At 40.5% G+C, this 16,450-nt stretch overlaps 1 protein-coding gene across 2 annotated transcripts; it reads right to left on the bottom strand.

Moving 5' to 3' along the window:
• Positions 1–1,672: 1,672 nt before the first annotated feature.
• On the bottom strand, positions 1,673–6,172 carry LOC310707762 (prolactin-releasing peptide receptor-like). 2 transcript variants are annotated; one of them, XM_083505127.1, is made up of 3 exons: positions 6,018–6,172; positions 4,068–4,167; positions 1,673–3,408 (listed from the first exon to the last, which is right to left on the bottom strand). In XM_083505127.1, the coding sequence occupies exon 3, from the start codon at positions 3,401–3,403 to the stop codon at positions 2,351–2,353; it is 1,053 nt and encodes a 350-aa protein (XP_083361253.1). In that variant the 5' UTR covers positions 3,404–3,408; positions 4,068–4,167; positions 6,018–6,172; the 3' UTR covers positions 1,673–2,350. The 2 variants fall into 2 exon arrangements, with proteins under 2 accessions (XP_083361253.1, XP_083361252.1); XM_083505126.1 differs by having other exon boundaries at positions 6,079–6,172.
• Between the last annotated feature and the right edge of the window lie 10,278 nt (positions 6,173–16,450).

Here is a 16,450-nt window from a genome sequence, read left to right as displayed (position 1 = left end):
AGCGGCCAACCAGATGCCTGTGAGAAACCACCAAGCAAGGCCCAAGTATAAGAGCAGTCTCCCTTTCTGTGGGTTGCAGCAACTGGTATTCCGAAGTCTTAGTGCTTCCAACTGAGGCATTTATTCATGGCATAGAGCCTATGCATTAAGGGCACACCTATCCACTTATCCATGAATGTCTGAGGGAAAGTTTTGTTGATGTTGTGAGTGTCGTTTTAAAGTGTTGTCTGCTTCTCACAAGTAGCTGAACCCAGATAGAAATGATTTCCACCAGGGAAGAGCAAAACATGGGAATACCTTTGGCTTTTTTCAGCATCTGTGCCCCCTAAACACGGTCCAATCTGATGTGGCTGCTCTTCCTTCCTTTATCACAATTAGGCTGCAAAAAGCCTACCTTTCCTGTGTGCCTTGTGGTAAGACTTAAAAGCCAGCTCTAAATATTTCCCCCTTTAAAAAATCCTATAATAGGAGTTTGAAACAAAGAAGACAGGGGAAAAGGTTTTACTAAGGGTTATAATGACTGTTCTATAAACTCTGGAGAATTGTTATGTGGACTTACATACAGTATACTCATCTTTGCTTTGTTAGATTTCATGAAGAAAATGAACCAGAGTGACAGAAAACCTCGGGGATAAAGTTGTGCTAGCTTTAAAATCCACTTCACTACCCCAGCAAAACCAATTCCCCCTCTTATCCACCTGCGTAACAAGCTCCCACATCCAAGAGGGTTCAGGCTGATGTCAAGAGTTTGCCTGACATAATAATTCAATAACCAGTGATTTGATAACCAATTTAGCAGCCACAGAAGTGGTTTGTGGGTATGAAAATGTTGAGAGGACTACTTGACCTGACATGGGAGATATGTGATTCACATCTCAAAGGTCCTGCTATAATAAATGACCCTGACTGAGAATAGCCTAGAGTATGTTTCATAACCGTACTCATTTAATATGAAATATTTAATTCCCATTCTTGCTGAGTTAGGCAGCAGCAACATCTATAGGGCCAAATATTCCCCATCTCTGCCTTAGATACAGCACCAAATGTCATTAACGTCTATTGAAAGTGTCTACCATTCACAGGGAACATTGCCAGTGCTTGCCAGTGCTTAATAGTAACCCAGTAATCCAGAAAGCAGTTAAGAATATGCATTACTTTCTGAACTGTAAGAGTAATTGTATGCCATTGCTCATGCCCTGAGGTTATTTGCATGTTTGTTAACAAAATCGTACAGACACCTCTGCCATAGGGCACTTTTCTCTTATGGCAAATTTCTAATAAAATTTGCACACTCTTAGAAATCAAAAGGGTGTTTTGTTTTAATGTAGAGTGCAAGGGTAAGAGAAACCTGCTTTTCCGGCACTTGTCACACTGAAATATATTATCACTCAATGCAAATCCAGTTGATTTGTCTGTTCAAATATATATCTGACAATGAGACCTGGATGCAGGTCTTGTATCACTTACATTCTGTCCTGGTCTTCTATGTCGTCTTAAAGTTCATGTAAACATCCAGTTTAACTTCTGGTATGTGTTTCAATAAGGTGTCATTTTATCAGGTAGAAATCACCACCATTGTCCTTTTTATTTCACAATCACACAAACAACATATGTATTCCAAGATAATGTGATCAAGAGAGTCTTGCTTGAAGTCTAATGTTCAGTAAACCATGTCTACGCTGCTCAGATCTGATGTGCAAATTTGATAAGAGTGAGAGACAGAATTCAGCATTTAATATCTCCAGGCAATCGCAAATCATGAAAACAGTATAAAGTGCAGAAACCTCTGCAAGTGTAGCTTGAAATGCTGGCATTTCCCTGCAGTCTGAATACGACTCCATTGTCATAATTAGTTATAAGCTATACATGCAGAACTTTAAGACATAAACTAGATATTAATGACATCCACATCCCTTATAAACAATGTTCTGCTACACCGTGACAAAGCAAGAAGTGAAACTCCTACACCCACACACTTTCACTGATACTGATTTAATGTGCAATGTTCTTGTTGTTTTTAAAAAGCCAACTCTTAATTTCTATTCTCCCCCTTTCAGTATTCCTTTCCCCCCAATCCATCCATCTGCAGAGTACACTATGAATTTACTTTACACCAGTGGCAGCCAACATGGTGCCCTCTAGCTCTCCAGCTTCCATTATCTCTGATCATTAGCCTTGCTGGCCAGGGCTGATAGGAGTTGGATACCAACACATGTCACTTTGCATGGAGTCATGGTTTTTGCCAGCATAAAGCATGCTGTTATTTGAAACTTTTATTTTGCACCTAGACCTTAGAGGCTCAGGATGATAGACCCAAGATCAGCTGCAAAATTAGCTGTAGGGGAAGTGATCAGATCACAACACTTACAGTTATACTTTGCCCAGAAGGAGCTACTTTTCTATGCCAGACCACTAATTTCTTAAGCTCTTCTCTAAAGCTATCATGGAGCCAGGCATATATGAAGGGGTTGTAGCATGCTGAACTCATGGCAAACCAGTGGCAAACCAGCTGGACCAGGCTGAAATAATAAGGATCAATTGCATTTATGTTAATGTCCCGGATGAGATTGAAAGTGTGGAGAGGAAGCCAGCACACCCCAAACACCAATACTACCATGACCAGCAGGCAGAATGTCCTCTTCCGCCTGGCTCTGTCCCAGTCTGCCTGAGTCTGAGTAACACACCCTGGCACAACCCTGTTCTTCAGCTTGAGAAAGATCTTGAAGTAAGAGATCAGAATGGCTAGCAAGGGGAAGAGGTAAGTGATCAGCAGCAGGCACAACGCATAGGCTTGTCGCTGGCGCTCTTGCTCTCCCCAGAATTCCTCACACAGGATGACACCCTGTTGATGCAGCTCCACATAATAGGTGTGGGCCATGGCTGGTAACGCCAAGCAGCAGGAGAGAATCCAGATGAAGAGGACCATGTAGGCACTGAGCTGCAGAGAGATCCGGCGTCGCAGGGGGTGCATGATGACTATGTACCGGTCCACGGCGATGGTGGCCAAGGTGAAGATGGAGATATAGACTGTGACCGGCTGCATGAAATACACAAAGTAGCACATTGCGCTGCCAAATATCCAGCCACGTGGCTCGAAAATGTAGGCGAGAGTCAGGGGGGCGCAGGTTGTGCACATGGCCACATCCGAAAGGGCCAAGTTCCCAATGAGGAAGTTGGTGACGTTGTGCATCTTCTTCACACGCAGGATGACGTGAACCAGAAGGCAGTTGCCTACCATCCCAATAATGACCACACCTGTGTACATCAGAATGATCAACAGCTTCAACCGTTGCACTAGCTGCAAACCATGGAAAACCATCAAGGTCCCATTCATAGCAATGTTGTAAGCCACTGGAGTGAAGTTGGTTGGAATGGTACCTGAACCTTCAAAGAACTCAGACATTTGGCCTGCAGGATGATAAACCATGGATATTAGTGAGTTCTCTGTACCCATTGTTACAGTGTTTAGTTAAAGAGCATCTGTAATTCAAAATAGTACATCTATGTTTACAACCTCAATAATGTCATTAATATTAATGTAATAGGGAGAAACGTATAGAAATTGATTTAATTTTTTCATTTGATTATTGCCATTTTTTGTTAGGAACAAGGGAGAGGAAAAGAGGAAGGGCTATGAAGAACCGTGGGTGAATATGCTTTTCCATATAAAAGAGGCTATAAAAATTCTAGGCTTTGGAAAAAGATGAAAAACAGCATGCACATTTCAGCATAATAAAACATTTTTCATCCTCTGATTTCTGAGCCTTTAGCAAGCAAACACCCACATATTTCAAAGGATTTCTATAGATCCCTAGGAGCTACAAACTTTATTTAAAAATGAGGGAAGGCATGAGAGTCACACAAAAATGCAGTTGCTGTATTAGATGTGGCAGGCACAATCATCTCCCCTTTCCTTGCTATATATTCAATTATTTTGGGCCCAAAACTGATAATGTAGAAGACAGGGTGGGTGGACAGGATTAGAAGGAAATTAGGGACAAATAACTAGGCCCAAGAAACTGGCTCACATTAGGTGGAGGTGGAATTTAGAATACAATTTCAGTTACCCTCCTCTTGCTGGATCTTTTTGCCTCTGGAATCTCCACACAGATATCTTCTGCCACTTCACCAGCTGTCTTTCTTCTAGTTGAAGAAACGCTGGACTATCTGGAAAAATAACAGACTTTAGATACAGATTCTGAAACCATAGGCACTGAGGTCACCTTCTCCAAGACAGGTCTCTTTGCAACTGCTGCTAATTATTACGCACCTTCTGGCTGAACCATCTACAAAACGGACTGATGAAAAATGCGCCAAACCTCCATGCCTGCCAAGCCCAATCCTGTAAATTCTTCACTGCTGGGGAGAAAATAATTTAATCACCTCCAGTACAGTGGTGCCTCGGAAGACGAAATTAATTCGTTCCGCAAGTTTTTTCTTCTTGCGAGTTTTTCGTCTTGCGAAGCACGGTTTCCCATAGGAATGCATTGAAAATCAATCAATGCGTTCCTATGGAGACTGTCCGGGGACAGAGGGGACCTGTTTTAAAGCAAGGGAAGGGGCAGCGGGGAGAATCGCTTCTCCCCGTTGCCGCCCCTTGGTTCAAAAGGGGTCCGGGGACAGAGGGGGAGGCGCGCGCGCGCCTTCCCCTCTGTCCCCGGAGATTGCGGGGCTGGCAACGGGGAGAAGCGATCTTCTCCCCGTCGCCCCTTGCTTCAAAAGAGGTCCGGGGTGCGGGGGCAAGCTTCGTTTTGCGAAGCAAGCCCATAGGGAAATTTGTCTTGCGAAGCAACTCGAAAACAAAAAAACCTTTCGTCTTGCGAGTTTTTCGTCTCGCGAGGCGTTCGTCTTGCGGGGCACCACTGTACATAAAGCACTATCATGCAAAAAGCTGTTTGAATACACTACAGAACTTCCAGACAGAACTGATTAGCAATTGAACTGGACTGTGACAATATTTCTGACTGGCATGTGCATGCCTGATACATGTTCTTTCCCTAGTAAAGAGAACTCACGCCATGTTCCTAATGTTAAATAAGTGATGGGGGGATGTCTGAAATGTCTTGCTGGAAGAATGATGAGGCTGCCTATTTGAAAATAGTTGGTTTTTGACTAGGGCTTAATATCGCAAATGAGTTAATTAGATATCAAAAACAGGTGATCGGCAAGAAGGGTTTGTCTGTTTTTAAAATTGATTGGCTGTTCTGCAGAAAGCATAAATCTGGAATAAATAGGGGAAAATATGGATTGGCATTTTTATGCCTCCAGAGTTGTGTGGTTGATTACATGAGCTGAAGTGATCCCACTAATAAAAACTTGCATGGAAATACCTTGCATTTGTGTAGTTTTCTTTCTCATCAGAGAGAATGAGGAAGTTCAGACTGAACTCTTCGTACATCAGGGAGTCCTACACAGTCTGTATCACACCAGATATAATCCATACAGGTTCTGTCGGACTAATCACTGGACACATCTTCCCTCATCATTCTTTTTTAAGCTGGCCCTTCACACATTCTGGAGTCCATTTCTCATCACCCTACCCAAGTCTTCATATCCCTCAAAGTGAAATAAGCTGAACACTTTGGGTAAATATATATATAAATAAACAGCCCTCCAAAATTGTGATGGCTCTTCTACAAGCAGAAGTAAAACCTCCACCTTCTGAGGCACATGCATTTAACAGACAGCTGAAATAATGGGAGGGGGGCACATTTATCTCTCAGAGGATAAATATGGGGAAAGGTAATGATAATATAATTTAAGTTTTTACTGGGGATTGCAGAGACAATGAGATAATCAGATAAAGAGAGCACACTGTTGATTACAAGAGCAAAGCAAGTGAATGCAGGTTTAGAGAAGCTCATGAACTAAGGGGATATTTATTGATCACATATATACGCCTCTCTGTTCAAAAAGAGCTGAAAAAGATATCAGTGCCTCTGAGCAAGAGCCCTAGACACAATAAGCTGCATGCAACTGATGCTGAGAAACAGGCAATAATAATAATATGCACTTACTACTAGTCAGCAGAAGAAATCAACTAAGTGGGATTCACAGCTTCTACATCTTTTACCCTACCTTTGCTTGGGTAAGCTGTCTTATTCACTGCAAAGAAGAGGCAGTCCAGGAACTGGTATCACTGTCTTCCCGAGTCAATATGCTTTGCCTGGCTTGTGAAACCAGCCAAACTGTTTGATGAGCAAGAGTTTAAAGGGACAGAGGTTGATTTTGCTGGCATGTCATGTCATTCCCCTCCCCCTTTTCTGTTTACTTTTCAAATGGTAAGAGTTCATTGGCTGGAGTGCTGAGACTCTTTCCCCACTGCGATACCTCTTGATTTCAGCAATCTCTCGTGTTTTATTCCAATACTTCGTTTTCTTGGGGGGAAATATATGCATGTAATAGAATTTCTATATTAATTAATCCTCAGTGTATTCTCTCATCTATCCCCCATCCTCAAATGCATGATTCTGGGTACTGAAAGACCTAAAACTATTTAGAAATATTTAATTAGAATCCTTAAAACATTTCATATAGTGAGGGTTACTAAGCACACATGCTTTAGGGAACTCGTTTTTATCTGCCAGTTTTCAGAGAAGGTAGAAATATAGAGGCATTAGAGCTGATAGTACAATGGAGAGGTAAGACAGTGTCTCTGCTTTGTCAAATCCTGCATTGACAGGTTCAGGACGTGCAAGCTGTGGGTGCTCTCCATGGTGCTGAAACAACAAGTGAGCTAGCTCAGAATGTTCCACGCTTCCAAGAGAGGTCCAGACAAATATATGCTGAATCACCTGTCCACAGTGGCGTAGCGTGGGTTGTCAGCACCCGGGGCAAGTAATTTGCGCCCCCTAACCCGTAGATTTGCGCCCCCTAACCCTAACCCCCAGATGTTGCGGCCGGTGCGGCTGGCCCCCCCTGCACCCCCCACGCTACACCACTGCCTGTCCACAACAACTTTAAAGCACCCCCTTAGTTGGAATTGTTGTATTGTTATTATAGAAACTACGTTTTTATAAGTGACTAAAAATACTTCCCACCCCTCACCTCAGTACTCCCATAGAATGGATAATAGTATAAGGTTTTTCCATGACTTTTAACATTGTCTCCAAACGGGTTAATAACTAAAACTTTGAAAGGGTAATTTCATCATGGCTAACAACAATAGGAACCTAATTGTACTCTGGAATCATAACATTCACTCTTTCAAACATCACCAGATCCACTGGTCATATGTCATTACTGTTGTTGTTATTTTATATTTTACTTCGAACCAAAGTTTCAAAGTGGTTCACATCAAACAATAAATATCCAACCAACAGCAACAACAGCAATAAACAATCAATCAATCAATCAATCAATCAATCAAGTTGGTCCAGAATCTCAGACGAAAGTTTTAACTGAATTCAGTTAGTGGCTTAGAGTCCAAAAATTTCTCCACTGCACAAAATTCTTTCAGACAGAAAAAAATGAGCATTTTGTGAATTCTGGCAAATAGATATTTCAGTAAAGCTAGTTCAGTAAAGCTTTACCCACAGCAAAGAGGAGTACATGCCTTTTAGCTTACTCCCTTTGTCTTTCAGTAATGCAGATGTAGGGGTACATATGGCACCTTATATCTGTATGTGAGCAATTTTTTAAATAAATAAACAAAATCCTATTTATTTATTTATTATTTTATATACTGTCCTTCATCTGAAGATTACAGGATGGTTCACAACAAAATAATACAAAATTAGAACACAAAATACATGATAAAAACAAGAAGAAAAACAAACCAATAACCCCCCTCCCACATTCTCCACTTTGATCTGCTATTCTGTTCCTGGGCCATTCTATATAAAATGAAGCTCTGTGTTGCCCAATTCACTACAAAGTGAAATCTAGAAATAGCTCTAACATTCTCCATTTTTAGCCAAATTGTTTACAATTTGCAGGCACAGGAGTCTCTTCCGAGTGGATTAAGCCTACCAAATTGCTGCCAAATGGTTTTTTGGGGGGGGGGGCAGCATTCTCTTGCTTTTTCATTCCTTAAAATAATCAAGAGGTGGTCAAGTGGTGTGTATAATTGCTTGCACATTTTTAGAAGCTTTGTCATTTCACCCCACAACCTTAGTTTCCAGTGCCCTCCACTAGATATATGAAATTACTGACAAATGCTGTAGACAATACTGAACTACATGGCCTAGTGGTCAGACTCAGTATAGAGCAGCTTCCTGTGCTCCTATGTTCCTAAGGCATAAATGGGAGCCTGTGTATCATCACACACAAAAACCTCAGAATTAGGCTGAATGCTATAATTCACTCTGGACTTGATCTATCCATGGCTCGGAGATGGTAACTAGTCCTGTGGCAGAAGTTCATATACTAAAAACCTCTATCTCCAGCACTTGGCAGAGTTATAAAGGTCACTGCTTATGACCAAAGAAATGATACTCTCATTGACTTTAAAGAAACTGGGCAATAATAAAAGCTTAGCATGTCTAGTCCATTTAGCTACACATCCATCAAACAGACAAGATTATAACACTTCTATCGCAGTTTTTGTTCATTCCCATATCCCCCTATTGTATCAGCTTTAATTGCCTTTGTTTTATTCATAAAAGCTTCTTGTTACCATTCTATACAGATACACTTCATGATACAAAGATCGCATTCTGAGCCCTGTCTATAGAACTCTGTATACTTCCCCCAGCTGCTTGATTTAGCAAAGCAAATGTGTGTTAATGTGGAGGGGAAAGGGATGAATACAATAGAAAGTGGGCCGTGAGTTACTTTCAGTTATGTCAACGTAAATCCAGAGTAATGATATCATTTTACAGAAAGAAGCACATACAATGGCGCAGATCATTTCACATATCCCAGCAGAGCTGTTTCACACTTAGGTGAACAGTAATGACCGAGTCAAATCCCCGGTGTTTATGAGCAGATTAGTGGAAGAAATTGCTTCACAGAATAGGCAGGTTCCACTAACATATGTATATTGATTTTGGATTTGTGAATCATTCTGATGTTAATGAAACTGCATCAGCAAATTAAGTTGGGATTTTATGTCCCTTGGGAGAAGTGCTGTCTCAGACGACAGGGAAATGTACTTACTGGATGCAATCCTTGTTGCTATTCTATGTAACGTTAGGAAAACTTGAATCGATTCTCATGTTTTTAATTCTCATGAGCCAAGATGGGGAGGAAACATTTTGAAGCTTTTATACAATAATTTCATTTTCTATTCCAATAAGTCATTGTATTTGTGCCTCATATTGCGTCTGAATTCTCCTTTATGTGTGGTGGGAAGCAGGAGTGTGACTTGCCTCTGATGCAACCAGACATGCGCATAGGGATGTTTCACTCCAAAGGGGCCTATGCATAAGCCAATGCAGGTGAGATCAGATGGAGGTGGGCAAGGAGGGGAGCAATCAAAACATGGGTTGTGCAGTTGCCCAAAAGACATGCCACTTAACTCAGGGAAAGCCAACGTGGAACGCTCCATATGATGTTGAACTATATCTCCCATCCAGCCCAGCTAGCATGGTATGATCAGGGATGGTAGGAGTTGTGTTCCAGCAGCATCCAGAGGGTGCCATGTTGGCTAACCTTGACCTGGCTACTCAATCCTTTATGTCTTGCCGCTGAATGTGTGAACTGATTCCAATGAACATGTAGTGTTTGGTCCAATGTTGATTTGACCATGAGAATCACTTCATGAGCATCCATGTTCAAACTGGTCCAATATCACAGCCTGTTCATCTGTGACCATTCCTATTTGGAATACCACACTTTCCTTTTTCTCTGTGCAGTTTTCTTCATCCTGATTTGCTTCCTTTGGCCTGCAGACGTTGGAATATTTTCTTTTTCTTTTTGCAAAATTATATAACGCGCCTGTGGCAATCATGAGTACTGAATAAATATGACGTTACCCCAGTGCTCACAATCTCCAGAGCAGCCATTTCACCTTGTTTTCTTTCTTTTAATACAATCTTCCATTTCAAGTTTGCACAGCAACCACAATGAAACAAGGGAACTTATCCTGAATCCCAGCAACAAAACATTTGCAATCCAATGCCAATTAAAGATGCCTGCATTCCTGACCACAGCAGTCATTTGAGTATGCTTAAGCACTACTAAAACCAGAACTGGTTGAACATCCTATTTAGAGCAATCAACAGTGTTTTTCTACAGTGGCAAGGGGTGGTGGTGGTGTCAGTTAACTCTATCCTTATAAATCTGTCCAGTCTTTAATTTAAGAGCCAAAGATGATAGCCCACATGGAAAATTTACTCACATACCTATTGTTAGCTTTATTCTGCAAGCTGCTGCATATCTTATTTACACTGCATCTTCTGATACAAAAATCATCAATTTGACTACTGAAAAGGACTATGCATGCAAGAGAGGCTTATTACTCCATATGTAGTAATTGTACCTTTTCCATTTGGGAAAACTGGGACTCAGTAAAGTCAGTAAAGCAAGAAATTGAGGAGGGAGAGAATGTAATGGTATTTTTAAAAAAATAAAGAAAAGAAATGGAACCCAGTTCTTCAAGGGGCTTTTCCTTATGACATATTGTTTGAGCATTCATCTTTATTTGCTTACTAAAGCAGTATTTAGATTTTCAGGCATAGTCACCTCTACTGATGGGATGAAACTTGACCAATTTCAGAATGACAGCTGCATTGGTTTTCTTGCAAGGGCTGAACTTACCATTTGGGAGTATGTACAGTAGGAATTGTTGGAGGAGGGGCAGTTGCATAAATGCCCAGGAAAGACCAGGATGGAGAAAATGTCACTGTCCCAGCAAAGATCCTCTTATCCCGAGGAAAGGTTTCAGCCCCTACAAATTTTCAGGGACACAATTGAGATTTCTCCATTGACTTGCACAGGGGAAGGCATAAATCCACTTGGAAAATGTCCATCACTCCCCTAGACTGCTGTGATTGGAATGCCATGGGGAAATAATTATCTTTGATTAAAAGCTCACAAGCCAAGGGAGGCCCTGGTCTGATTTGTGATGCCTTGTTAACTGGCATGGAAAAGCACTTCTGGACTTGCCCTTGGATGAACTTATTTCCTGCAAGATTTTTCAGAGAACTCTCCATAAGACTCAGGTTCTTTCCAAGGGTCTCTGAACCCAGCTTTCTCTGCCACTCTCGTCTTTCGAAAGCAAGCATACACTTGCAAAGTTGGGGAGAGACAGTGGCAAGGAAGCCTGACTGTCAACAAATGGAGCTTAGTAAGATGTAGACTGAATACCTGAACATGTTTGCTCAGAAGTGTCCCTTGCTGCTGGGGTTCTTGGGTGCTGTTGATTCCAATGCCTCCCAGTTCAACTCCCATGCACTTTGGTTGCAATTAAAGCTCCTAAGCATGGCCAGCAACACTGATGTCTCAGGATTCTTGCACTACCTGCCACTTGTACCTCTCATTGTAAGAGCAAACTTGCTTTAGAAGAAGAGTGGAAGAAATTTAAAGACTATTTGAATAAATATTCTAATATTAAAGATTTGTAATTACTTGAAAGAACCAATTAGGCCTAGGATTAAATTAGGATTAAATAAATAAATGAGAAATAGAATGATAAGAAAAGTTAGAAAATTTGATTATAACCTGAATATTGTTTTTTTAAGGGAATAATGATATTGGAAACTGCTATATCCAATTACAAGGAAATTCAGATGCAAGAGATTTGAGGAAGTCAAGTAATATGCTTATGAAGATGGAGTTTAACTGATTAATTAAGTCTTATTGTATTTGTGTATGTGGTGTTATTTGTGGGTAGTATCTGAGAGGTTTGTAATATGTTATCTCTTTTTCTTTTCTTTTATTATTGTTTTTTAATTTTTGTGTTTGTATGAAACTCAATAAATATTATTGGGGGGTGGAATAGAAGGAGAGAAGGCTAGCAGGACAGGCCTTTGAGTCAGCAGGCCCATTTTGAGTCAGCTCTGGACTTTGAAGCAAAGGAGACTTAGGTCTGGTACCTAATGGTCCAAAAAAAATTGAACCCAGCAAATTCATTTCCAAACTATCCCCATTCTGAGATTTGCCTTCATCATCATTTTGGCAAAGGCACTTTACACACAGAGAGAGAGAGGCATATCAGGGAACACAGAAAAGCAGCTGAGTGACTGGAGACTTAGAATTAATATGAAATGGGTGCTAATAAATCCTACAGATTAGTCCAGGAGCTGCATGGCCAAGCATGTGATGCTTGATTAAAGCACTATTAGCATTCCACGTGTGGAAAAGCACCATCCTCCTGCTTCCATTTCAACAGGTACTGAATATCAAAAAGGGCTTGGTCTGGCATAGGCACGGAAGAGACTTTTTCTCATACCCTTGATATATGCCAACAAGGATATTTTTCAAATAGATACGTGTTCTGGTATCTTCTTAAACTGATGTGATTAGTACAAGATATGAGTACTGACTTTCTAGATGTTCTACAGTTTCTTATTTATGTAAGTAGAAAAGAGATTGTGGAGAGTTGATGCAGTCAGTACCCTGCACATGAAAATTCGGGTGCCCAAGCCTGCAAATCGATGCAGCTCTCTACATGCAGTGGGGCAACAAGAGTGGAACTCTCCTTGTACAGCAGCAGGTATGGGAGGGGAAAGGATGTAGCAAGAAACTGGATCTCCTCCCCCCCACACACACACCTGGTGGGAAAGCACACTCAATTTGCATTTTCTGACTCTTGAAATAAAGTTCTCCAACCAAAAAATGTCTGCAAAAATTCATATACGAAAGCAAGAACAGGCCTTTTCTGTGGTGGCACCCTGTTTGTGGAATGCTCTCCCCAGGGAGATTAATCCATCCATATTGCCAGGTGTGTAAGAGAAAATACATTCAGTTTCTTTTAAAATTGCAGTCTGTTGCAGCAAAAAAAGAAATCTTGCAGCACCTTAAAGGCTATAAAACTTATAACAGCTTGTATGTTTCTGTGCACCCAATTATTGTGAATGTGGGGTTTTGTAGACCGATTTAATATTGCATTTTAAATGGTGGCAATCTGCCTTATGGTGAAGGGTAGATAATAAATTTAAATCAGCAGCAGTATACCGCTTCACTGGGTGCATGAAGTGTTGCCATCAAATGGATTTATTCAGCTTATTTCTACCCCACCTTTTAAGGCAAATCCTCAAGAGATAGCTTACAATAAAAATGTGAATCAAAAATAATATGCAAATAGCACAATAGAAAGAGCATCAGATAAAATAACATTAGGGGGCGCATAGTTACTTAAGAGGTATAATATCTAGGTTCAGGAGATATTCTCCTACTTTGAGAACAATAGCAAAAGGAATTAAATTAAATAGAAATAAATAATAAGAATAAATAACATATGACTTATTTACAGTGAAATTGACATGCCTATTTAAAAGTAATGCTCACTCACATCAATGGGTCCTATACCCAGGTGAGTATAGGATGGCAAGCCTTGGGGACCAGCAATCCCCATCTAACATGCCTTTGCCTACTCTTAGTGTTTAGGCTGGATGGAACAAACACCAAGAACTAACCAAATAAGTGGTAATTAATTTCCTCTTCCTCTTTCCTGTGGGATGAACAAACTGTCAAGTTGGCTAGACTTAATAAGAGCAACATACATCTATCCCAATAGACACTCCACCCAAATGTCTATAATCCCCATAAAGTAGGGACTTAATCCCATAGTTCCAACATCACCTTGGAATCCCATAAAGTATTTCCTTTTGCATGACTACATGAGCAGAAAGCTGAAGGGTTGGAGGTGTGGCAGTTAATCATAAAACTGACTGGTAGTGAAGAGCCCTTGATCTAGAGTGCAAAGAAAGCAATTAAAAGGAACCCCCTCGCTTATAGTGAATAATGAAAGAAATTATGTTCTTGTTAATATCATTAGAGTTGATGACATTCATTCACAATTCAGAGACTGATTTGAATCTGGCTAATGCTCTGACATATTTTTATGTCACCAGTTTTATATCACCATGGTCTTTAGGTACCATTGCAGACAAGAAAAGATAAATGTAGTTGCCAATATTGATGTGACTGAGCCAGCTTCCTTCTGCTTATAAGGTGTTAATGAGCATCTTTCATTAGAGGGGCCCTGGTGAAGATGTGGTTCCTCATAAACACCTATGACACTTGGGCTACATCCACACCATACATTTAAACCACCATGATATCACTCTAAACACCTGTGGCTTCCTCTTAAGAATTCTGGGAGCTGTAGTTTGTTAAGGATGCTGGGACTTGTTGACATTTCAGCAATTTCTGTACGAACCCTGTTTCAGACTGCCATATTCCATCTATGTCCAGGGAATTCCGGACGTATGACAACCCTGTCTAAAGTAAACGAATTCACTAAACCACAATATTCAGTCTTCAGGAAAAAATAAGTATTGAGTGGCTGGGCTTGATATTTTTATTTTCCACCATGCTTCATAGTGATACTACATTGGGAGCATTAGGGAGAGTGATAATGGCAGCTACCTGATGATGCTCAGAGCACCAGGTCACAAGATATTAGTTGAAATGGGGGGGGGGTGATCCCTTGCAATGCTTTGGGGTCTGAGCAGATGTCCGAAGCCTGAGTGAAATTGCAACTTAGAAGGGACCATTTTTATCAGGATCACAATGTGTGACAGAAAGGTAAATTCATCCTTCTGCCATCTCACAGTCCCAATCCTAATAGCTCATCCTCTCAGCATTCCATATGTGGAAATTATTTACACTTAGCATCACATATTCTTTGGCTTTGAGGTTAAAAGAAAAGAAAAGAAAGAAACCCAGAAACTGACTCAGTTTTAGTGATGTTTATTTTACTTCTTTGAGGCAGCATCAAGTTATTCTCTAGAGGAAGAATACAAAGGTGTTCTTTATAATGGCTATGGAGGAAAAACATTCTGTTTCATAATTACAAAGCCACTTTCGTTCTTGTCCCACAGTTTAGTTAACAATAAAGAGCAACAGTTATCAGGAGAAGAGCTGACACTAAAAAATGCAATCACTAACCAACAATGGTGAAGAAAACATTATCAACAGCTACTCATAAAGAATCTAGTCTGATGAAATCAGATGTGACCACACAGCCTTCGACAATCTGTTTTGCTTCGTGAAAAGCTATTTGCATCATGAATATTGATGTATCTATACCGTGGGGAATTGCTTCTCTGTGAAATTTGTTTATACCATAGCTCTGTCATTATAGCAGGACTGAGGAACATATGGCCTTCTGGATGTTTCTAAACTCCAATTCCTATCACCCCTTATTATTGGCATGCTGGCTGGGGCTGACAGGGGTTGGAACCTAACAATATCTGAAGGGCCACTGTTTCCTCATCCCTAGTTTAAAGCATCATTCTTGCTTCACATAAAAAAAACACAGTGAAATCATTATTTTTCTGTCTCCGAAATAAAATCTAAGACTAAAAACCTACACATGCTTATTCAGCTGATAAACAGCCATTGGCTGCATATATTTTATTTAAACGTCTGTGTATAAACTTCTCCACTGCTCTTGGTTGTTCATGTTAGTACACAAAAGAAAAAGCAACCTTGATCCAAATCCTCTTTTCCATCACAACCAGCACCATGATAATCTGATGGCCTGTCAAATGAAATCACACTGCGCAAAGCAAGTACTCTCTCAGGGAGACGCTTTCTGTCAGCAGTGTTTTGGAATAGCAAGTTACCATTTTTCCAATCACAGAAAATGACACACAGAGAGTACACCAAAATGAAACCTTTTATAGAGGTGGTTTAGTTTCTTAAACTCCAGGGGGTCCTTCTGCAGGGCAGGGTGACAATTCAAAACAGAATAAAGTGCATTATGTTTATAGGGATGCAACCTCTAAATCTATCCTAAATTTTGATTAATCACAAAGGCAAAAGAAGGAGGAGGAAGAATTAGTTGTAATTGGTAAACCATTCTTTAGCATGATTCAACGTCTGAACAGTATTCCAAAATGGGGGGGGGGGAGCTTTCCAAGCACTCTTTTCAAATGTAGTCCAATTTAATGCATGTCAAGTCAAAATGAAGCCCTGTTGAAGCCAATGGAACTATACTGTTTGACTTTTGACTTTATCCCTGATGATTCTATGTACTCTTCCGTTGTCTTTCAAGACAGACAGATGCCAAGAAGATTTCAGTCAAATTCAGCTCCACTGAAGATTATCCAAGTGGTAATCAACATGCTTCCCATGTACTTTCACAGAATCTTGGTAAAGTTTCAGCATGGAGAGAGGAATGTCTTAAGTGATGTCAAGTAACCTTCATTGATTTAGCTCTGCTCAGAAGAAAAGCACATTCGCTGATATCTCAGACTGTACTCCATCTCCTCAGGGCCAGCCCTATATCAAAGAACTCATGTGATTAGGGAAATCAATATGGAGAGTCCTAGGGTTTGCTTAATCTTGGCACAGGAAAGGAATAATTAGTATGTCATTAGTACCTCTCAGGAGCTAA

Source organism: Podarcis liolepis, assembly GCF_965112155.1.
Source record: "Podarcis liolepis genome assembly, chromosome: 5".
Taxonomy (NCBI): Eukaryota; Metazoa; Chordata; class Lepidosauria; order Squamata; family Lacertidae; genus Podarcis; species Podarcis liolepis.
Note: the sequence above shows the minus strand (reverse complement) of the source record. Positions and strands in the feature narration are given on the sequence as shown.

Bases quoted from the DNA above. Each gene is read 5' to 3' on its own strand.
- LOC310707762 (XM_083505127.1), bottom strand. From the start codon at position 3,403: ATGTCTGAGTTCTTTGAAGGTTCAGGTACCATTCCAACCAACTTCACT.